The sequence below is a fragment of the Chionomys nivalis genome, chromosome 6, assembly GCF_950005125.1.
Source record: "Chionomys nivalis chromosome 6, mChiNiv1.1, whole genome shotgun sequence".
In the NCBI taxonomy this organism is placed as follows: Eukaryota; Metazoa; Chordata; class Mammalia; order Rodentia; family Cricetidae; genus Chionomys; species Chionomys nivalis.
This window is the reverse complement of record NC_080091.1, coordinates 74,014,741-74,038,065: the sequence shown is the minus strand read 5'-3', so window position 1 is coordinate 74,038,065 and position 23,325 is coordinate 74,014,741. Positions and strand designations below refer to the sequence as shown.

The 23,325-nt window shown below is 45.6% G+C and overlaps 1 protein-coding gene across 2 annotated transcripts; it reads left to right on the top strand.

Moving 5' to 3' along the window:
• Window positions 1-670: 670 nt before the first annotated feature.
• Window positions 671-18,251, top strand: Ociad2 (OCIA domain containing 2). Of its 2 annotated transcripts, XM_057772202.1 has the most exons (7): window positions 671-867; window positions 3,750-3,872; window positions 7,228-7,324; window positions 9,853-9,906; window positions 12,957-13,004; window positions 14,263-14,380; window positions 16,971-18,251. In XM_057772202.1, the coding sequence occupies exons 2-7, from the start codon at window positions 3,807-3,809 to the stop codon at window positions 17,050-17,052; spliced, it is 465 nt and encodes a 154-aa protein (XP_057628185.1). In that variant the 5' UTR covers window positions 671-867; window positions 3,750-3,806; the 3' UTR covers window positions 17,053-18,251. The 2 variants fall into 2 exon arrangements, with proteins under 2 accessions (XP_057628185.1, XP_057628186.1); XM_057772203.1 differs by lacking the exon at window positions 671-867 and having other exon boundaries at window positions 3,834-3,872; window positions 9,875-9,906.
• Window positions 18,252-23,325: the final 5,074 nt, after the last annotated feature.

Sequence of the window (23,325 nt, the reverse complement as noted above, 5' to 3'; positions counted from 1 at the left end):
TGGGCAGCAGGCACACATGTGGTCTTAGTCGCAGGCTGTTAGTTTTGACGGAGAGGTGGGCAAGGAACGGCAGTCCTGGTGGTCAAAGCTGGATAAGGTCTAATGAGATTCTAATCATTCCCACCTCTCCACAGTACAACAGCTCCATCAATCTAACAGCCCCTGCAGACACAGCTTCTCCCTTGGAATTCTTATTCTCGGTACTCACACCCTTGTGCATGTGTGCGCGCGCACACTCACGCATGTGTACGCACATTCACACACCTACACACACACTCTCGTATACCATCCCATGTACTAACACACTCACATAAACACTTAACATGCAGTCACATACAGACACATACGTACTCATACATGCTCAGATAGACACTTAGCACACACTCACATATAAGCAGACGTTTGTAGTCACACATATGAGTACACACTATGGTCACCTTCCCCTCACAGGCCAGCGGTTGGGAGGGGGAAGCTTGGTAAGGGAAAGCTAAGAAACCAAGGTGGGCTGCAATGGACTCTCTGGGGGTGGGGACCCTACCCGGCTGTCAATAGCATTGCTGAGAGGTGGAGCCTTAATCCGGCCCACAGAGGGGGTTCAGGGAACGACAGTCACGTGTTTTTGGTGTTTTTGTCTGGACGACCCAGTCACGTGAAAGACATCCAGGTAGACCTATCAGGTGTCACGAAGAGACTGAGAAACGGGGGCTTCTAGAAAGTGCTGGATTCTCCCTTTCCGTGTCACCAGCTGAGAAAGAAACTGCAAGTGGGGGCGGGCTGCTCTTGAGCTAGTGGCACGCACAAGTGTGGGGCGGAGCGAGAGCAGGAAGAAGGAGAAAGGAGGGAAGAAAAGGAAGATCGCGAAGAAAGGTGAGGGGAAGAGGAGAGGGGACCGAGGGCTCGGGTTGGGGTGGTGGGCGTGGGCAGCGGGGGCGTGGGAAGACTGCAGCCGCCGGCGGGGGTGGGGGCAGCTCCGCCTTGGAAGCACTCACCCGCACAGGTGAGCCCACAGAGGTGGGGTGACGGTGGGAGCGGTGGCCTGGGGCAGTGTCTTTTTCTTCTGGCGCTCCTTCCCTGCTCCCGGCGACGTGAGCAGACGCTGGGCAGACCATTCACAGGCTCCGCCGCTGCAGCGCGGTGTCAGATCTTCAATCCTTTCCCGCTGTGCTTCTCTCCAAGCGCCTCCGATTCCTGCTACCCCGGGCTGGGGTGCTGGCTTGGAGTTTTGCAGGCCTAGCCTTGGAACCCAGCTAGCTGATTCTGGGTCAGCCTCCCCTCCCCCAGCACAGGCTGGGTCAGATTGCTATTGCACCCCTAGTCTAGACCTGAGTGTGTGTGTGTGTGTGTGTGTGTGTGTGTGTGTGTGTCTCTAGCTTCACCCAGAAGGCTCGCTCAGATGCCTGAAGAAGACAACTGGGTTCAGGAGGGCCCAGTTCATCAACGCTAAGGTGTGTGCTTGCTTCCTTCTTGGTTCTTGGGATGATCCTGGGTCTGACTGTGCAAAAAAAAAAAAAAAAAAAAAGTCTCATTTGACCATAGATGGCAAAGATTTCCTAGGATTTTATTTCCTAGAAAATCGGATTCCCAGGGCCACTCTGACGACTGCTCCCCTACTGCTCATACAGCCACCACTGTGCCCTGGTCCTGTGTCCTCATCCTTCATCCTCATCCTTGCCACAGCTGTGCCCGACTAACAGGTGACAAAGCCGAGGCTCAGACGCTTTATATTCCTTGCCCCGATGCCCAGGACCAGCAAAGAAAGTCAGAATTAAAACTGGCGTCTTGCGGGGCATTGTTCCAGACACCTTTAACACAGCACTCAGGTGGCAGAACTCTGTGAGTTTAAGGCCAGTCTAGTCTGCCCTTAGGACACCTAGGGCGACATAGTGAGACTCTGTCTGAAGGGGAAGGGTGCACAGTCAGGTTATTATAATCATCTTCAGTATCTAACACTACAGGACACCGTGTTCCTCTCTGACACTGGGCACCCAAGATGAAATGTACAGAGGGGCCCTGGGCTCATATTTCTTGCCGCTGAGTCACTAATGTAGGAAACACAATTCCATATGAGCTGTCCATTTTGTGGGAAAGCCAAAGGGGCCCAGGGGGGAAGAGGAGGAGGCTCATGGTCCATCCTTGCCAGCCGCAGGCTGTGTGGTCACTGTGGATGGCTCCTTCGGTGATTCCCTGGTGGCTGCATTGCCCTTTCACTCACAGTCATTTCCTTGACCTATGGTCTATTTCTTAGCTCACCACTATTCCTTTGGGTTCAATGTTCACGTTCTTCTGTACTCTTTGTAGATAAAAGTGTCCAGGTCTCTCGCTTTAAGGTTCATCTCTGCGATGGCAGTTTTCAAATTCATCTCTCCAACCCTCCCCTAATCTGAAATCCCAGACCCAGACAGATCCTAAAATATTTCAGTCTTTAATGGCTAATTCTAGGGTTTGCACACGCATGTGCGCGTGTGCACACACACACACCAGCACCCAAATCCAAACCTAAATTTCTTCTCGTCACCTCTCCCAATGAGGTCCCAGTTCAGGTCTTCAGTTTCATATCTAGACAGTTTAATCACTGTCTAAACTGTCCGTCCTGCTCCTGTACACACACACACATACACACAACCCTCATCCTCTTGAAAACACAGGATTGTAGTGTCGTTGGGGGTCTGCACACCTGACCGAAAGGGCAGGATCCTCATTCCTCTCCTTCCTTAGCCCCCTGCCCTTGCTTCTTGGACTTTCTCCTAGTGAATAATTCTTGCCTTACCAGACGTCTGTTTTACCTGTGCTCTTCATACAGTTGAGCTTATCTTGGCCTTCGTAGCCTCGTACTTGGCATGTCATAGACGCTCAGCAAACATTTGACTAGTTATTCACTTTCAGTGATGCTTTGTTTTAAAGACATACTTTACAGGGAGTATAGCATGTGCGTGGTATGACGCTTCATTCCACTCTTAAATCAGACCTGTGGCTCTGTGTGAGTATGTGTGCATGTGTTTATGGACGTGTGTGTAGGCGTGTATTGGGGAGCCGTTCGAAATAGAGATTGTAGGAACTAAAGAGATAGCAAGCAAAAGCACATACTGCTCTTACAGAGGATCTAAGTTCAGTTCTCAGTGCCTACCTTAGGTGGCTTATAGCTACCTAAGTATAGAGTATGTAACTCCGGCTCCAGAGGGATCTGACTCCTCTGGCTTCCGTTAATACTGATATGCCCTCACATAATTAAAAATTAGAAGTCTTTGTTTTTTTTAATTTTCGACACAGAGTTTCTCTGTAGTTTTTGGTGCCTGTCCTGGAACTAGCTCTTGTAGACCAGGCTGGCCTCAAACTCACAGAGATCCACCTGCCTCTGCCTCCCGAGATTGCAGGGCGTGTAAGATGGCTCAGTGGGTAAAGGCACTTGCCACCAAGCCAGACAACGTAAGTTTGCTTCCTGGGACCCACATGGCAGGAGAGAACAGACTCCTGCAAGTTGTTCCCTGACCTCCATGCAGTGTGAGAAGGCCAGGAAACGAACAAGAGGCCTCCTCATGGCATCCATGTGTACATGACACAATACGCTCATTGCACCCCCCAAAATAAACAATTGTAAGAAAGCTCGAGTTTACAGATGGCTGCAGGTTAAAAACCTAACACAATGAAAATAATAAGTTTTCTAAGTTAGAATCGCTGATATGAGAGGTGCTTTGAAACCTGGTACATAAACATCCAGACCTGGTACAGTGAGTCTCTTCTGCTTTCCTTAGTCACCAGGCCAAGGAGTCTTCAGAGCATTCGACTGGCATTGAAGAAAGGACATCATCATGGCCTCGGTGTCCACTCATGGAAGCCAAGACAAGAGTCCTCACTTGCCCCCGTTTAGCAAGCAGGTATGTGTTAGCTTGAGATTCTGAGGAAAACTATCACACAAGATTGCCAGTAGATCGTGTCCTTGATCAATCACCTGACTCTGTGTGTGTGTGTGTGTGTGTGTGTGTGTGTGTGTGTGTGTGTGTGTGTGTGTGTGAGTGTTCCTGTTGTACCTGGAGACCAGGGACCGATGTTCAGCATCTTCCTTAGTCACTCTAAATCATATTTTATTTTTTTTTATTTATTTACTTATGATGTATCGTGTGTGCCGCACCCACACACATGCCATGGCAAGTGCTGAAGATCAAAGGACAGCCTGCGGGAGTCATGAGTCACTTCTCTCCTTTTACCGTGTGGGTCCAGTCGGTTGAACTCAGGTCGTCAAGCTTGGTAGCCGGTGCCTTTACCTTCTGAGCCATCTCACTAAACTTCCTTTTCTGAGACAGGATCTCTCAGTGAACCTGGAGCTCACTGATCCAGCCAGACTAGCTAGCCAGGAAGTTACAGGTACACCCCTGTCTCCGTTTCTTTGATACTGAAGTTACAGGTATGTGCCAGCACATCCAGCTTTTCAAGTGGTTTTGAGGATCCAAACCCTGTCCCTTACACTTGTGTGGCGGGTACCTTAGCAACTAAGACAGCTCCTGAGCTATGAACACTTTTTCCCAGCCCGGTCCTTTGTCAGATAGAAGCGGGGAAGATGGAGTAAAGAGGAAAATGCAGACAGGTTCTCTTGAAAAGCCTGTTAAGATTTTGTTTGCAGATCGCTTTCTTTACTCCTTCCTGTTCAGAATCCATCTTGGCTCTCTCGCCACAGCCAGTGACTGGGCAGGTGTACCACCATGGCAGAGCAAGCTATTGTTTGTCCCTAGCAAAATGACACAGCACCTTAGCTTCTCGTTTGTGTTGCGCAGGGTGATTATTCTGAACACATGCTGCTTTCAGCATACAGCATCCGTAGTTGTTAATCAGCCATCAGGTTGAGAGCCCACGTGCTAGTTGGGAAGAGTGGGGACTGTGGTTCAGAAGCATTTGGATGAAAGGGAGAGCAAGTATTTGACGGGTTACTGGGGTCCGTGTTCTCTGGAGTCAACTTTTCACACTAGACGTGGTTTCTAGGAAAACATTTAAGTGGCAAAGTACAGGACAAGCAGACAAATGACAGCAGGTCACAGGAGAGGCATTTGGACACCTTAGCTGCCCCTGTGAAATAGAGAACTGTAAAACATTCATAGCACTACTGAAAAAGATCTCCCAAGCCCCACCTTCTGATCTCGAGTGCTGGGCTCGCAGAAGTGACGGTGGTCAGATCTGAATGAATGTGTGGATTATCCTGTACATGTTGGGGATTTTCTTTATTTCTGCCCTGGCTTCGGAGAGGACAAGAAACAAATACAGATATGACTTGATTTACAATGGGATGTTGTCTCAATAAAAACCCACTGTAGGTGGAAACTGCTGTTGGTTTACACAGCTACTGGGAATCCAAGCACGATGGTCCACTGCAGGGTGTAGCAGATGTGATTTTTGTGATGAATGTGATCTTGTGGTGGATGTGATCTTGTGATGGGTGTGATCTTGTGATGGATGTGATCTTGTGATGGGTGTGATCTTGGGATGGATGTGATCTTGTGATGGATGTGATCTTGTGATGGATGTGATCTTGTGATCTCACTGCTAACTTGAAGCTGTGTCTCCATGCGAATGTCCACCATCATGAGAAAATACCATACTGTGTACCCTTAGCCTAGGACAAGTTTAAACTTCAAAATGTAGTTCCCACTGACTATAGGCCACTTTGAGAACGTGTGTCTTAGTCAGGGTTTCTGACCAATAGCAAGTCAGGGAGGAAAGAGTTTATTCAGCGTACACTTCCGCATCACAGTTCAGCATCAAAGGAAGTCAGGACAGGAACTCAAACAGGACGGGAACCTGGACACAGGACCTGATGCAGAGGCCATGGAGGGGTGCTGCTTACTGGCTTGCTCAACATGGCTCGTTCAGCCTGTTTTCTTAGAGAATTTTGGACCACTAGCCCAGGGGGGGCCTCATCCACAATGGGCTGGGCCCTCCCACATTAATCAATCCAGGCTTACGGAGGCATTTTCTTAACTGAGGTTCCCTCCTCTCAGATGATATCAGCCTTCATCAAGTTGGCATAAAACTGTTGAGCACAATATGCTAAAGTAAAATAACAATCTGAACCTCTGGATTGGGGAGGTGGCAAAATCCTCAGGAAGTTGGTAAAATGCCTGAAGCACCAGTGTGAGGACTCGAGTTCAGATCCCCAATACGTACATAAAAATCCAGGGGCAGCACACCTGTAATCCCAGTGCTAGGGAGATGGAGTTAGGATCCCTGAGGCTTGCTTGCCAATCAGAATAACTGAATCCGTCAGCTCCGGGTTTAATGAGAGATGCTGTCTTTTTTTTGTTTTTGTTTTGTTTTGTTTTTTGTTTTGTTTTTTGTTTTTTGAGACAGGGTTTCTCTGTGGTTTTGGAGCCTGTCCTGGAACTAGCTCTTGTAGACCAGGCTGGTCTCGAACTCACAGAGATCCGCCTGCCTCTGCCTCCCGAGTGCTGTCTTTAAAAACAGAACAAAATAAAACAACACACACACGCAAAACAAAACAAAAAAACATGGAGAGAGACATTCCTTGTCAACCCCTAGTCCCCACACATCTGCATGTAAGCTTGCATACACCACACACACACACACACAAATATGGACCACGAAGTCAGGGACCATCGGTATTCACCCCAGAAGTGGGGAGGACTGGCTTGCTCTGAGGATCCAAAGGGCAGCCAGTATCAATGCTGCCTGTCCCACTGGTGTGCATTGCCGTAGCTGCTGATCTCCGGGAGTCACACTGACCTCTGCATCCCTCCACTGTGTCGGAAGGAGGAGCAGAGAAATGCAAGGGAGAGGTTGCCAGCTCGCACAATTACAGAAGCATAGGCACCACCGGGTCCTTCCGCCCTGTCAGTGTGTCACTGCGCATGTTTGCCAGGTATGAAAATGATGCCTGGACCATGAGAAGGACTCAAGGAACGGTGGCCAGCATCCACATTGATAGTCACAAGCAAAAAGTTTTTTTTTTTTTTTTTTAAAAGTGTCAAAATCAACAAATCTGTTTCTACCACAGATGCAACACTGTGCTGGAACTTAATTGTGTAAAGGATCAAGCCAGCAATGCGATTACAGAGAGCAGACCATCCCCTTCCAGAGGAAACAGGGTGGAGGCTTTTGTGACCTCAGTTCTTTATTACCTGTAGCTTGTATTAGTTTTACTTTGAGATGGGATCTTACTGTCTAGCCCAGGCTGGCCTTGTACTCAGGGTCCTCCGAGTTAACCCTCAGTGTCTTTCCCCACAGAGCCTGTTGTTTTGCCCAAAGTCAAAACTGCACATCCACAGAGGGGAGATTGCCAAGATTATCCGAGAGTGCCAAGAAGAAAGTTTCTGGAAGAGAGGTACTCACACCCTCTGTCTCTTAATGAATAGTTTAATAATCAACCATTTAACCATAAGTTCAATTTAATAAATTTACTAAATAAAATAAGTTAACAGTTTATTTAATAATTAATGTTGCAACAATAGAATACTTCCATGTCCTATTAGAATAGAATCACGATGCCTGATTAATTTTGAACAGGAATTTTGCATAAGTCCCTAGAGAACTTGGGTACTTATGGAGGTTTAAAGTTTGAATCCATTCTGTCCTCTTCAGGCAGAGATAATAAGCAATTATCAAGCCCTTTACCTCACTCAGTAAAGGCATACGTGTCTCTTCCTTTCCTGAAAGCAAGAACAAGACCCAAAGTTTTATATAACATGCCTTACTTCCACAAAGCTGACCTTGGTAAATTGCACCAGCATCTCAGCTTAGAGGTGATGTCAGGTTCACCTGGACTTCAGTCCACAACCTCACCCACAGGCTCTACCTGGGAAGTGTTTGTTGACTGGACTGGAGCTCACAGCATCCACCCATACGTCTCTCTACGATATTGTTTTCTGCTGAGTTGCTTCTTCATCCCAGGATTGCCTTACATAAGACAAGGCAGTGAATTCATTCTGTATTAAAAGTCCCTTTTGGTTTAATAAATTCATAATTTGACAGTTGAGAGTGGCATAATGGAACCTATCATCCAGCCCAGCACTGTGTACGTTACCGACAGAGACATAATCAAGACTACAGTACTCTTGATCTCATAAACCATTCATAGCCTGTATTGGCCAATTATAATTTGATATTCATCATGCATCACTGTGATTATTGATTGCTTTTCTAGAATCTCATGCCTTTTCTGGGAACCTCTGAGCCAGTAGTTTAACTGGCCTGGTTGATTCACAGGTCAGTGTGGCCCATTAGACGTGATGGGAAACCGATTGCTATCCGGTTTGCCTCGGTTGCTAGGAAGGCTCTTTGCTTTTGGAAGAGGCCGTCTGACACATCGTGGGAGAGCTAGGAACCCTTTAAACCAGACTCAGTGAACTACACTAAACCTTATCTACACACTGCGTGTGCTTAGCAGGAATGGAGCCTGTTTCTAACCTTCAGTGTGCCTCTTCAGGCAGAGAGCCAACAGTGGGGCAAAAGGTTAAGAAAGACAAACATCAAAACAGAAACAACAGGAAACTGCCCAAGATCGAAACAGATTGGGCATTCAATGCAACGCATAATCCTTGATCTTCCACACTGGAAAAAAACCTGCAGCTATGAGGGATGTTCTTGGACGAGTTGGAGAGATTAGAATATAGATTGTGTATCATTCCTCTTGAGTCTGAGTATTCAAACAGATTTTTCTTGACTATGCTAGTGGTGTGGTGGTTGTGCAGGAGACATTAACCTGATTTTAGAAGTTACCTGTTAAAATATTCAGTTATAAAGAGTGATGGTGTTTGCAAATCCCAGATGGCTCAGAAAAAAATATGTAATGACAGATACGAAGCAAAATATAGGGATGCATCCAGACATAAATCTGTAATTAGTGTGTCTAGAAGAAGGCTCTATGGAAGTTCATGCTATTGCTTTTCAAACTTTATGTAGGATTGAAAGTAGCAAAATATAGCTGCGTGGTGGTAGTGCATGCCTTTAATGCCAGCACTCTGGAGGTGGAGGCGGGTAGATCTCAGAGTCTGAGGCCAGCCTGGGCTACAAAAATGAGTTCTAGAACATCCAGGGCTACACAGAGAAACCCTGTCTTGAAAAACCAAAAAAAAAAAAAAGAAAAGAAAAGAAAAGAAAAAAAGAAACCAAAATTGCAGCTAAGTGAACACACACTATATCAGTGTCAGATAAGATATAGCCATTGGAGTCATATGCATATTGAGTGTTCAGTAAACACGGATATCAGAGCTGGAGTTGAGTGTGGGGTGTCGGTTTAGGTGATTGCTGTGCATCAGGCTGAGCTATTGGGATAAATCCCAAGAAACTTCTCCATGTAGTTTCAAAGAAATATTTGCTGACTATAACGTGCAAAGTGAATAAAGCTGAGTGTGGGGGCGCACGCCTTTAGTCCCAGTATGTGGGAGGCAGAGGCAGGAGGATCTCTGTGAGTTCAAGCCAACCTGGCCTACAGAGTGAGATCCAGGACAACCAATGCTGCATGGTTGACTTGGGGAAGTGAATAAAACTCACTACCAATTCAGGTAAGAAAAAAAAAATCTTAGAATAGTTTTCCCCGATTTCTAGGCAAGGGGCCTGAGTTGTTAGTCTTGGTAAATTGTATGTGGTGACGATGTACATGCATGTACATGTCGTTTACATGTGGAGTCAGAGGACATCTTACAGGAGTTGATTCACACACACCCCTCCCACCATGTGGGTCCTGGGGATCGCGCTCAGGTCGCCCCTGTCCCCACCATGTGGGTTCTGGGGATGGTGCTCAGGTCGCCATGCTTTGGAGATGTGTTTGTACCCACTGAGCAATCTTGCCTGCCCCGAGGGACCGTGTGTTGAGACACTAATATTGGGGGTGTTTGTTTGTTTGTTTTACAGCTCTGCCTTTTTCTCTTATAAGCATGCTTGTCACCCAGGGACTTGTCCACCAAGGTAAGCGTCAGTATTTACTAATGCTTTAACTTCAGAGAGCCCCGTTTTTGGTGGCCTTCCCTGCAACCCTTGGACATTTATTTATCCTATTCTTGAAGATTTTTGCTTCATGCATGCTTTTGCTTGCTTTTAGCTAATGTAGTGAGTCTTTTCCTGCCCCACCAGCCAGTTCCTAATAACAACATGGAGACTTATTAATTATGGGAGCTCAACCTATAGCTTAGGCTCGTCCCACTATTACTATAACCTAAATCAAACTATTTATATTAATCTACATTCTACCACATGGCTTTTACCTCTGTCCCATTCTGTGTGTCTGACTCGATCTGCATCTGGCTGGCTTCTCTGCCTCCCAGAGTCTTCTCTGTGCCTGGAAGTCCCACCTATACCGCTTGCCTAGCTATTGATCATTTAGCTCTTTAGTAAACCAATCAGAAGGCACCTTGGCAAAGACATATCTTCACAGGGCACAAAAAGATATTCTACAACAAGCTAAAGCTTCTATCTCTACAAAAGACTGAATGTATCTGATTATTTGATAATGGGAAATTTGAGTTTCAGGTGCCATTAAGGTTGTTAGCCCACTTTGAAACAGATTATCATTGACTTGTTTTTCATCTAAAGAGGGACCATGAATGGAGAAGGGGACTGGAAGGCCTAGCTAGAGAAATAGCAGGTTTGGACTCAGCATGACTGGCTTTGAAGACCCTGGAAAGGGCCATGAATGCAGTGGCGACTGTTCCTGTTGGCAAGACAAAAGCAGCTTAAGGAAGGAGGGGCTTATTTTGACTCATTATTTCAGGAAGGATATAGTCTACCGTGGTGGGGAAAGAATGATCAGGGACTGTGAAGCGCCTGGTCACATCATGACTATAATCAGGAAGCAGAAAGTGGGAAGTCTGCTCAGGCTCTGAAACCTCAACACCCAGCTCCAGAGACCGTCTCCTTCAATGGGGCTCCACCTCTAGTGTTTCTATCATCCAAACAGCACCCTCAGCTGGGGACCCATGAGCCTGTGATTTGACACTCAAACCACAGCACTGAGCTAGGAAGCATGTAGGGGCTAGTGTTTTCAGAAAGGAAGGCAGCCGGTTAAGGATGCAGTTACTACCTTGGCTTGTCCCTATACTGACTTTGGACCTCTGACCTCAAGACCTGTAAGATAATAAATTCACATAATCTTAAGCCCACGGAGTTGGTGGCCCTCTCTTATGGCAGACACAGGAACTCCAATAGTGCCTGTACCTTAGAAAAGTCCCTGTGTCTCCCAGTGGAGCTGGCCCTCTGGAAGCCCATCTTATCCAATGCTACTAATTGCCATGATTCTAAAAATGCTTGAAAAAAATTAAAAACTTTAGTAAAGATAGATGTCATTGAAAAAAGTAAAAACAAAAATCAATATCTATAAACATGAAGGGGAAATGTCCTGTTTTTTTTTTTTTTTTCTTGAAGATCAGTAGGTCACATGTCTTGGAAAATTCCCCTTTGGATGTTGTTATTCTTATCCATAAAGGTCTTGTATTAAATATGTTTTCGTTTTTATAACTTGAAGGTGATCTTTTTGTAGAAACAAATTCACCAATTACCACCAGGATTTTTGTTAAATTAGTTTTGATGCAGAAATAGGGCCAAAATCTGTGGAATGAGGTCTTATAATATCCACCTACCCCAAATCTACCCAACCTCTTGCATCTGTGCTATTCAGGGTTGAATGCTAGTTCCCCTCAGCTTCTAAAATAAGTCACTGTGAGCACAATAGCTGAAGGCAGCACACATTTATTATCCAGAGGCCAAGGTCAGAATGGGTCTCACTTGGGGCTGGAGAGATGGTTCAATGGTTCAGAGCACTGGCTGCTCTTCCAGAGGTCCTGAGTTCAGTTCCCGGTAACCACATAGTGGCTCCCACTACCTATCATGGGATCTGATGCCCTCCTCTGTATGTAGATGGAGCACTCGTACACAAACATAAATAAATATTTTTTTTAAAAGAAGAATGGATCTCACTAGGTTAAAATCAAGATGGGGGAACAACTGTGTTTCTCCTGGATGTTCATCGCTTTTCCCCTCTTCAAATTCGAGAGGCTACGTATACTCCCTGGCTCGTGGCCTCTTCCTTTGTCTCCAAAGCCAACTAGGTTGAGCCAAGCTTTTCCACTTCTGATCTCTTGGTGCCAACCAGAGATCATTGTGATTATGTTTAATCCACCTGCCCCGCTCAGGACTGTCTCCCTATTTCACAGTTGTCTGACAAGGTGACTTATTTCTATTTTATACTTTAAATCCCTTCTGCAGTATAACACCCAGAGTTGCCAAAGATTATGGTATGGACATATTTAGAAGCCTGCCAATCTGCCTAGTGTTTTTATTTGAAAATCATGATGAACTAGGCCTGGTGAGACCAGCACTCGGGAACAGAGGTATATAGAGCTATGAGTTCAAGGCCAGCCTGATCTATATAGCAAGTTCCAGGACAGCCAGGGCTACATGGAGACACTTTTCTTTAATTAATTAATAATAAATAAGGCTTAAATTGTGATGTATAGCCGGGCGGTGGTGGCGCACGCCTTTAATCCCAGCACTCGGGAGGCAGAGGCAGGCGGATCTCTGTGAGTTCGAGACCAGCCTGGTCTACAGAGCTAGTTCCAGGACAGGCTCCAAAACCACAGAGAAACCCTGTCTCGAAAAACCAAAAAAAAAAAAAAAAAAAAAAAAATTGTGATGTATATACTGTGAACCTCTGAGGTGGACTTTCTTCGTTGAGTTACTCTTAAAAGTAGAACATAGTGACTGGTCTATTTGAATCAATTTCAGTTGGCTTTTAATTGTGGCTTTCGCATTTTGCACATGTTAAAGCCAATATCTACCATTTGCCTGAGATGGCTTCTGGGGGTTAACTTCAACCTCAGGTTGAATTATAACTCTTCTGAAACCATTTCTTCAGATTAATAATGTGAGCATCTTAGAAATGTTCTATCTCCAGCTTGGATATTTTCTTTACAAATTTAACTAAATTATTAAATGAAATAACACATTTCTGTCTTACTTTTCAGGTTATTTAGCTGCTAATCCAAGATTTGGATCGTTACCTAAAGTTGCATGTAAGTCATAAAAACAGCTTGGACTGGGGAGGTAGCTGGGTGATTTGAAGCACGGGACCCCTGAATTCATGTCCCAGCATTGAAACAAATGAAAACGCACATAGATTTTGACAAAGTTTATAAGACCTGAGGATATGAATGTGTTGCCAGGACCAACTCTTACAAAGCACTCTCAGTTTTCCACCACTGGCCTGCACCTTCCTGCTCATCCCAGCACTTTCTGATCTGCAGAGCAACAGCAGGGACTTACGCCACTGTCATTCATAAAACATGAACAAAGTCTAGCAAGTCATATACAGTGTTCTCTCAGTATCCATGAGAGATAGGCCCCGGGACCCACAGGTACCCATATCTGCAGGGGCCTGCATCCCTCTTATAAGTGATGGTTCTTTACATCTGATGGTGCACATCCTTCTGTTTACTCTCCAGACAGTCTCCAGGGACCTAGAACACGTGACACAATACAAACACTGTGTGCATGGTTGTTGTGTGACACGCTTGGGGAATGCATCAAAGACCTGTACGTGTTTGGAATAGATACAGATTTTTTTCTCGAATGTTTCTTTCGTTCTGTTGGTGGTGGAACCAATGGCAATAAGATTATCAACACTGTCAACAGCAAACCTTTGAATGCAGGTTCATTGGGGGGGGGGGCGGTTATGTTTTGTTATCTTGGCTTGACCAGTCTTAAAAATGTTATCTAGAGGGCACATTAAAAAGGGAGAGGTTTTGTTTTTTTGTTTTTTTGTTTTTTTTTTTTTTAGTCAGAGACATTTTATTAAGAACTTTGCTAAGATGTCTGAGTTTCTTCTCCTTGGTACACATAGATGGTTTATGTTAGAAGAATTACCCAGTTTAGAGTCTCATTTCCAGCCAGAGGAATAGATTGAAGGGTTCTCCCACATGAGGTTCCTTTCTCTATGTCTTATTTTCCAGAGGCAAGGGCGGAAAAAACAGCAGGCTCCATCACCCCATGACATAGAGGCGACCTGATCCAGGTCTACCATCTGTCCCCTGGCAGCCTCAGCCACTGGTTTGACAACTGGGTCGTGCCCTGAGTGCCAGTGTGTGCTCTGCCTTGGTCCTCCTCGTGTCCCCTCAAGCAAAGATCACAAAGTCTCTGATGTCAGACCTGCCCTCCACGGAAGCTTGTTATAGTGTGAAAAGGAGCGATGTTAGGAAGGTGTAGGCAGTGGCTCATGGGCACGATTCGAGCTTTTTCAGTTACCTGTCTGTGTTTCCTAACCTGCTTTCACAGTGGCTGGAATCCTGGGCTTCGGCCTTGGGAAGGCTTCCTACATAAGAGTGTGCCAGAGTAAATTCCATTCCTTCGAGGATCAACTCCGTGGTGCTGGCTTTGGTCCCGAGCATAACAGGTTTGTAGTCTGATGGAGGGGTTGTAATGAAGTTAGTGAATGAAGCAGCCAGGTGTGGGGGCAATGCCTTTAATTTCAGCACTTGGGAGGCAGAGGCAGGAGGATCTCTTTGAGTTCAAGGCCAAGCAACCTGTCTGCATAGTGAGTTCCAGGACAGCCAGTGCTATATCATGAGACCCTATCTTAAAAACAACAACAGCAAAAATAAACAACAACAACAAAAACAAACAAGTGAAATGAAATATTACTCTGTAATCTTAGGCATATAAACAATTTTATTTAAGAAAAACCTCTTTAAACCTCAAGCTTTGATTTATTACTATTCAACTTCAACAATTATTTTTTAACTTAATCACCTCTTTCATTTATTCAATGTGTATTTAATGAGCAACTGCTAGAGTCTAGGCCTTGTATAAACCTCTGAGGAATTCCTCCGTGAGCAGATGTGTCTGTCATTGCACGGTTGCTCAGCAATTACACCTTCTTCCTTACTGCAGAGCTTCTCAGATCCTTTAATATCACACACATGTGCTCAGACGTACACACACACACACACACACACACACTCACACACACACACAGTGTCCTGATAGCTGTACTTATTCTCCACAGTAGACTAGAGTTTATAGCGAGGCCTGTGCTCCTAGGGTTCTTGGGCTGAAAGTTCTACCACAGTTTTCTTAAACTCAAATCTTTAGGTTTCTCATCTGTCCAAAGTGATGACCAGAATACCTTCCCCGGGATGTCAGGAGGAAGGAAAATGCTTATTCATGACACTCAGACAAGTACTTGTTTCTACTGTCACGCCACAGAACTACTTGGGGACACATTCCGCTGAAGACCCCTCACTTGTCACAGTTTCTTTTCTTGTTTTCTTTGAGAGAGTACCTTATTTAGCCTAGGCTAACCTCAACCTCACTGCACAGTCCAAGGATGACCTTGAACTTTGTATCTTCCTCCCCTCCTGAGTGCCAGGTTGTTATAGGTACACGCCTATTGTGTGTGCCTGCACATCACTGGCGCTGTACTAACCTGCTGTGTGTAGTGAGGACACTGAACATGGGGCCCTGTATGTGCTAGGAAGCCCTCTACTGAGCCTGCCCCAGTGTGTTCTTTTTGAGGGGCAGCAGCAGAGCAATATTGGACTAGATGTCAAGGGCAAGTTGCCTTCTGGCAGTGTGTCTTTAGAATGCTACGGTCTGGTAGAAGTGGATGGACTTTAGCCATCATCCCTACCCTAGGAGTTACATGCTATGCAGAGTCTCTCTGAGAAGACATTGGTGGCCATAGGAAGAAGAGACTTCAGTCTCCCGTTCGTTTCCAAACCCTGAGCCTTCCCTTTCTGGTTTGCAAGGCCAGCAGAAAGGCGTTAATGTTAACGCTGTGTTTACGGACAACTCCCGTGTCGCTGCCTCCCTGCAAAGCTGTGTTTTGGGGTCAGCTTCCAGAGCCATTGGCCCGGGATTCTGAGGTGTACAGGGAAAACAGAAAGGCTGTCAGCAAAGGGGCACTGTGTGGACTCTTCCATTTGGGGACAGTTTTCTTGTTGTTAGCCCAACATTGGGTTCCAGAACAATGATGGAATCTGCATTTTCCAGACAGTCTCTAGACGTTGTTCTATGCTTCATGTACACGGAAGGAGGCGGTTGAAGGTAAAGGGTCTCTGGGGCCCCTTTCAGATTGGCATTCTGTAGCTCTTTTGCCTGCCTACTTCTGGCACCAAAAGCTATGCTGTGGGCTGGCATTGGTATGTGGGAACCAGTGGCTAAGCTCTGTGTCAAAGGCCACTGCCCTCTCATCCCAGAGGCAATAATTTGATGTTCTGGTGAAGTAAAAGGACGGGAGGCCCCTGACAATGCTGCAGTCCAAGAGAAGGGGATGTGTGTGTCTCGATATTCTTTTAGATGAGACTCTCACTCTGTGGCCCAGACTGGTCTCCTTTCAGCTTAGCTCCCAAGCTCTGGGACTACAGGAGTCCGCCCCTGCACCTGGAACATTTTATGATTTGTTTTTTTGTTGTGGTAGAAATCACCCCAGTGACTCAAGGTCAGAGAGTCATGATGTTTACCCAGCTTATGTGCAACTCTGGGCATAAACGCAACCATCTGTTTCAACGTAAACATCGTTATTGAATGAGATTCAGCTAATGGGAACCCAAGAAACAACTAATACACTATTTAAAAAAGTGAGCTAGTGAACTGTAGAATCAAAAATGTCTCTACATCTTGCTTACTTTGGTAAGATGAGTGTTTGGAGAGCTGCAAAATGGCTCAGTCAGTAAAGTTTCTCTCTGTGCCAGCATGAGGGCATGAGTTTGGATCTTAGCACCCCATAAAAGTTGAGCACCCAGCCTAGCCTAATTAGTGAGCTCCAGGTCTAGTAAGAGACCCTACCTCAAAAACTATGACAGCCAGTGTTGGCCTCTGCCCTCACATGACCCACACAGCAGGAACACCCTCGTGCATGTGTGCACAGGCCCATACACACACATACGTATGGCGCATACACACACATACATATGGCACAGACACACAGAAAGAGTTCCCATGATCAAAGTATGAGTTACCAGCTGCTTCTGCTTCTCTTCTAGGCACTGCCTGCTTACCTGTGAGGAGTGCAAAACCAGGCGTGGATTAAATGAGAAGAAAGGGTCCCAGCCATCACATTCCTAAACCCCGGCTGTGCTTTTCAATGATTTCTAAACCTCTGAATCTGTACACGTTTAAACTTTCAAGTGTACTCTAAGATAATCTACTTCTATTGAAACAGAAACCTTGTCCTTCTCGCGTTCCTTTGAAATGCTTGTGGTGGAAGGCTCTCGGTTTACTTGAGCATGGCGTATTCTTCTGTTCTTCGAGAACATGTTGGGAGCCACCACACACTACCCAGGAAATAAAGTTACACCCCTCCATAGCTTAGAGCTTCCTCAGAGAATTTTGAGTAGCTTCTGAGTAGGCTTTCCTGCAATTCTTCTTCTTCTTCTTCTTCTTCTTCTTCTTCTTCTTCTTCTTCTTCTTCTTCTTCTTCTTCTTCTTCTTCTTCTTCTTCTCCTCCTCCTCCTCCTCCTCCTCCTCCTCCTCCTCCTCCTCCTCCTCCTCCTCCTCCTCCTCTTCTTCTTCTTCTTCTTCTTATTTAAGTTCTGTGGTAGAGAACAGAATGAATGATGTGGAAGTTAGTCGGGAAGCCACAACCCAAAGAAAACCTATGTATATGGATCTAGAAGTCCAGGAAAGATTGTGTTTTAGTAGCAGAAGTCCATCCTAAAGTCTAGGAGCTGAGATCTGTAACTCGGCGGGAACCATTTCCTGTGAAAGGGTCACCATACTAACCAGCTTGTGTGATCAGGAGCTGTGAAAAGTGCCCATCACCTGTGGGTGACCTGCTTGGCTCATGGATGCATTCCCATAGTCAACACTCAAAAGACGGTTCAGAGAAGAAAAACAACTTCCTAACCTGCTCTCCCAGGGAGCAGCTTACTGGAAGGAGAACCAGAGGACTGAATTAATTCTAAAAATGAGAAACTCTTGGGACTTGTGGGAGCTCAGAGGCAGCCAACGCAATGGCATGAGTTGTGTTTCTTCTCCAGACAACTTGTTACATGGGAAGTGTGGTTCTTTCTTTTTGGAACCTCTTGCTTTATGGCATGTTGGCTAAGCCCCATGGAAAAGCTCCCTTTGCATCTTCGCTTTCCTTGCTTCTCAGGAAAATGCTCTGTCCACAAATCACCATTTAAATACAGGGTATGCGTGTAGGGTGGGGCTGCTTATACTCGATGTATCTACAAGCCTAGAGTTAGAAAGAAAATTTCATCAGAGGTTACTATTTGATGTGAAATCATTTTACTTTAATCATTAAAACATGTGGAGGCTTATTTTTGTGTGAACATTAAATGAATGAAATGGAGGGGTTTGACGGAGTTGATTTTTATATGACATATCCTGTTTGACAGTCAATAAAATTCTATTTCTGAAAATTAAAAGACAGAGCCAGTATGCTAGCTTTTTTCTTCTTTCATTGTGTTGGGAGTTGAATCCGGGGCTTGGTAAATGCTAGACAAGGCACAGAGGTCCTTGTGCTCACAGATAAAGCCGGAAGGAACCTGGAAAGAACATGGGGTTGTTCTTTCAAAGGGGGAAGCGGGGGGGATGCAGAATCAGTCATCCACTCAGAAGTCTGGGAAGGGACATGGTTAACAGCCTGGTGACCTTTGCACTGAGTGGCCAGGACCACACCAGGTCCTCCCTCAGACCCTTATCATGAGGCTTTGCCATCAATCTATAAGCTCATCTTTGTGGAAGGTGTCACGTGTACTTTACAAAGAATTTTGATGCAGTTATCTCTGATCTTTCTTTAGCTTTGTTCCTCAAGGAGATTCACGTGTGCTGTGCTGTGCCCAGGGCTGAGTTAATGACCTCCAGGAAAGTTTCCACCAAATTGTGCTGTGCTTAAATACCCCTAAAAAAAACTACTCGCGGCCAGACTCCTGAAGTTTGAAGCAACACTGACTACCTAGTTGTATTGAACCGAACAACTGTCTTCCCTCCTTCAGATCGTTACTCTGCTGGCTGTGGTGGAGATGCTCCCCCCGCCACACACACACACACACACACACTGCAGACAAGTGCTCTACCAATGTACTACAACCCAGCCCCTGGCTTCTTGCATACAGTCTAACTTTGGCTCTGACAAGAAAAAGCTGGTGATTCAGCTAACTCAGATCTTGGCCACAGTTTAGAATTCAGCACCATCACTTCCGCCGTGCCAGAAGATATCTCTCAGGAACCAGAGAATTGTCACATTGCTAAGCAAGCCAATCAATGTTACAAATCAGTCTCTGGCTACCGGGGAGAAAGTGAGTGTCACCACCATCAAATACAAACTTTAATTGTTCACGTCTTTAGAGTTCTTAGTCAAACTGGGTTTGCTGCTTGGGCTCTCTGCTTTTCATTAAGTGGATAACGTATCCCTTGAAGTGGTTACTATGGTGATCTGCCTTGGTGTAAGAACAAGTTAACAAGGAGAAAACTGGAAGGTTGTCCGGCAGGTTTTGACCGTTCTGCTGTGGATCCTCAGGACCCACCAGGAAGCAGGCATCTGGGGCAGAAGTCTGCCGTGGTGTGTCAGGAGCAGGGTCTGTCCTTCACATTAAGTAGTCACCAGCCCTCACCATCAAGTGGGCTGTAAACTTGTGAAAAAAACTCGCAAGATGTGTGGGGGAGGGAACCAAAAGCCTTAGCACGGGACACCAGGTTAAAACTGCAGATGAGCTTGCAGGAAAGCAAAAATCAATGGAACAAAGTGGTAAACGTTGTCTATAGTCAGCCTCATCCAGAGTCGTCCATATGGGAGGATCAGAGCATGAGCTCTAGCCCATTATTGATGCCACTCAGCCCACAGTGCCCTGATCAAGCTATTGCATGATGAAAATGTCTTAAAACTACATTTAGTAAACCTGGCCTACATAACAGCATAACTAGACCTTTCCCACTCTAAACGTGCTAAGAGCATGGTCTACAGTTGGATAGAAGTCTAACAGAAGGCCTGTTTTATGATAGTCTCCACTCTGTAAATCTGTTTCATAGGATCTGCTGGACTCTGTAATGGATTGAGAAACAAGATGTTGTATGGGTGCTTTCTTTCACAGAAAACAAGTTGAATCATCATATCTTGGAGAGCACATGTATATTAAAGATAATTAATTGCTGTGGAATATTCCTTTACACTGTGTGAAGATGTGACACTGTGATTGGTTTAATAAAGAGCTGAATGGCCAATAGCTAGGCAGGAAGAGGCTAAGCAGGACTTCTGGGGACAGAGTGCTCTTGGGGAAGAAGAAAGGCAGAGTCCCCAGCCAGATACAGAGGAAGCAGGACATGCGAGAGGAGAGGTAAAAGCCACAAGCCATGTGACAGCACATAGATTAATAGCAACAGATTGATTTAAGCTATAAGAACTAGTTAGGAACAAGCCTAAGATAAGGCCAAGCTTTCATAATTAGTAATAAGTCTCTTTATCATGATTTGGGGGCAGGCAGTCCTAAAAGCCTGCTACAATTAATGGAAATTAAAATGTGTTGTTAATTTACTTTACCCTGGATGTACCTAAAGAAGAGACAAATTTGCTAACTAAATTGGCAAGCCTGTCTCACACATTTGGACTTTGTCTAGACAATCTAATGAAATGTTCTCAGCAGAGACTGACATTGAGGGACGATCCTTGTTCAGCAACAAAGCATGAAAATGATTTAATGTGGCATCTCCTTGGAGCACTCCAGGGACATCTGGAGTGCAGTCATAATCTTCCAGGACCAAGCTTAGAGGCCCAGGATGGTCCAGCATTTGCACACCATCGTAGGCTCCCCTACAACAGTTCGTGACAATACTAGGCTGTTTCAAAACCCCGGCAATAGAATTGCTTACCATCATACCAGAAAGGCTAGCAAGGCTCCAATCAGCATGGGGTATGTTCCCAGGCAGTGTGTGTGTGTGTGTGTGTTGAACAAATTGGTGACAGGATCCAGTGTGTTTTCCTTGCTGAGGAGAAAATTATTGTGAAAATGTTGAAGGCACAAGCACAGAGTCAAACAGTGAGCACGTACGAAGTTTTTAAAGTAAGAAGAGTAAAGACTTGTTCTATTTGGGGGAAAGTGTGTTTATTTCTTGGCTCATTTGTCACATGGCTAGAAAAGATATTTGAAGATTTCAAGCAGGGCATGGTTGTGTACACCTTTAATCCCAGCACTCAGGAGGCAGAGGCAGGCAAATCTGTGAGTTTGAAGCCAGCCTGGTCTACAGAGTGAGTAGCTGGACAGCCACTGATGGAGCATTCCACCGTGCCCTGTTAATAAGACAGACATTTGTCTCTCAGATTTGCCCTCATTTGTGTGACCCTGGAGTTCAAAGCAGGAGTTGAAGTGTATTCTGCATAAAATGTTATTTCTTAATAAAATATTAGCAGGATGATTACCTTGTGTTTATTCACTTTGTCCAAATAATCATAACTTCCAACAGAATTTATTGTATATGTGATACAACACTCATTGTATATACACATTATCAATTTATGATATAACATACTGCTTATAATGCTTTAACACTCTCATTTAAACAAAGATATCCTTCCCTCGCTGTCACAATCGAGATTATGCATTTTCTGTTAGTGCTACAGAGTAATGAATTATGATTTAATAAAATGTAATGCAAATATGTCATTCCTTCGCTACTCATTTGGTACAAACTGCTGATCAGCAAAACCTTCTCCAACCAGAAAATGTAATTTTGTGTATTTCAAGTTTGGTGGCGATTTCAAAGACTGATCCAGAAACTGCAAAGTTCGGGATCGGCTAGATTACATGAAGACAGGCAAGAAGCATGTCAAACGCCAGCATCTTCCTTGCTTCTCTCCCTCCACATAAACAGTTCAGTTTTTCATTTTTTTTCCCTCCCTCGCTTCCTTTTCTTTGAGCAAGTTTGAAACCGGATTCAAAGTTACTATATACTGAGGGTGACCTTGAATTCTGATCCTCTTGCTTCCGTCACGAGCGCTGGGATTACAGGTGTGTGCACTACCCTGTTGATGCGGTGCAGAGGTCTGAACCCAGGCCTGTGTGTTCCAGGCAAGCACACTCCTGAGCTACATTGCCGCCCAAATCTTCTGTTTCGCTTGTTTTTATCCGAACGGTTTTGGATTGTTTCCAGACCTTACTGGAGAATCAGCTGGGAAGTACACAGGGTAGTACCGGGATTCAGTCGTACAGTGAAACACGGAATTTGTGTTCTCTGTGCCGTGCCCTCCGGCCAAAGTGTGGGAGCAGAACACTGAAATCAACACTCCTGCTTCCCGGGGCTTCCCTCTCTCCTCTCCCTGCTCTCAAGCTTTGAGATCCACAGAATGCTGCCTGGCTCCACGTGGAAGAGATCACCTCTACGTGCTGCTGGACCGCCATGTGAACTTTCAGGGGAAGACCATCTGGGGCCCTTGCTTTGGTCCAGCCCCTAGCTCAGCGGCTCCGTTCTGTTCCGCGAAAGAGCCCTGCTTTGCCCCTCACTGCATCCAGGCCAGAAACTCCTTGAGGACAGGCTGTGTGCCTTTGGAGTCTCTCTAACTCCCCAAGCAGAGGTCTTGCAGACGTAGGTGTGCTGTAATATGTCCGTCTCAGGTGGTGATTCCCCAGAAGCTGCACTTTCACCTGACAGCCTGTACATCCTGAAAAGCGTCTTTCTTAAACTTCCGGTTAAGGGACCTCAGTCTTTTCAAGCATTGGAGTGGCTTTCCAGGCCCTCCATACCCTGGTCTGGGGAGACCATTCTGTCTGGCATCCTCACACACGAAGACTCCACAGCGCAGTGAGAAGTTCTGAGAGAAATTTGGTGGCAACGCAACAAGGACGATTCTGCTTCGGGCACTGAAACTATTAGCAAAGACCCTATCAAATCTGGGTTCCCACTTCTTGACTTTGGGTTATTATTTATCTATTCTAGGCCCGTTTTCTCATTAGAAATGAAAATCCACTGATAACGGGCAGTCCAACCTTCAAGGAGGAAGCAGAGGAAGACGCAAACGAAGGGAGTAATACAGACCCGTGGGTTGCAGCTGGCACTAGAGTTCGGGCAGGGCTTCCCATCAGCAGCCTGTTTGATTCTCACCAGCTCTTTCCCTCTCCCTACATGGCTGCCTTTTGCCAGTCATTGAGCAATTTCCTTCCTACTGTGAACAGGGCACACCTATATCATTTTCAAAGCAAGAGGCTTTCTGTGTGTCCATTTGTCTCCATGGCCACAAGAGGATAAGTGGTTGGTACTAGATTCAGAGGCTGGGGGCTGTGACGTCAGCTTCCTAGTCGTCAAGGTCTAGTTCCCACTGCCAATCTCTTACTCTGCAGCACTCCTAACAGCCCTGCTTTTATATCAAACCCAAGCTGCAAGAGGGCCCTGCGTTTATTTTAG

Excerpts from the sequence above, each read along its gene's own strand:
- Ociad2 (XM_057772202.1), top strand. The coding sequence starts at position 3,807 with ATGGCCTCGGTGTCCACTCATGGAAGCCAAGACAAGAGTCCTCACTTG. Across the intron at positions 9,907-12,956 it reads CCAGGGACTTGTCCACCAAG|GTTATTTAGCTGCTAATCCA; the intron begins GTAAGCGTCAGT and ends CTTACTTTTCAG. Across the intron at positions 14,381-16,970 it reads TTTGGTCCCGAGCATAACAG|GCACTGCCTGCTTACCTGTG; the intron begins GTTTGTAGTCTG and ends CTTCTCTTCTAG.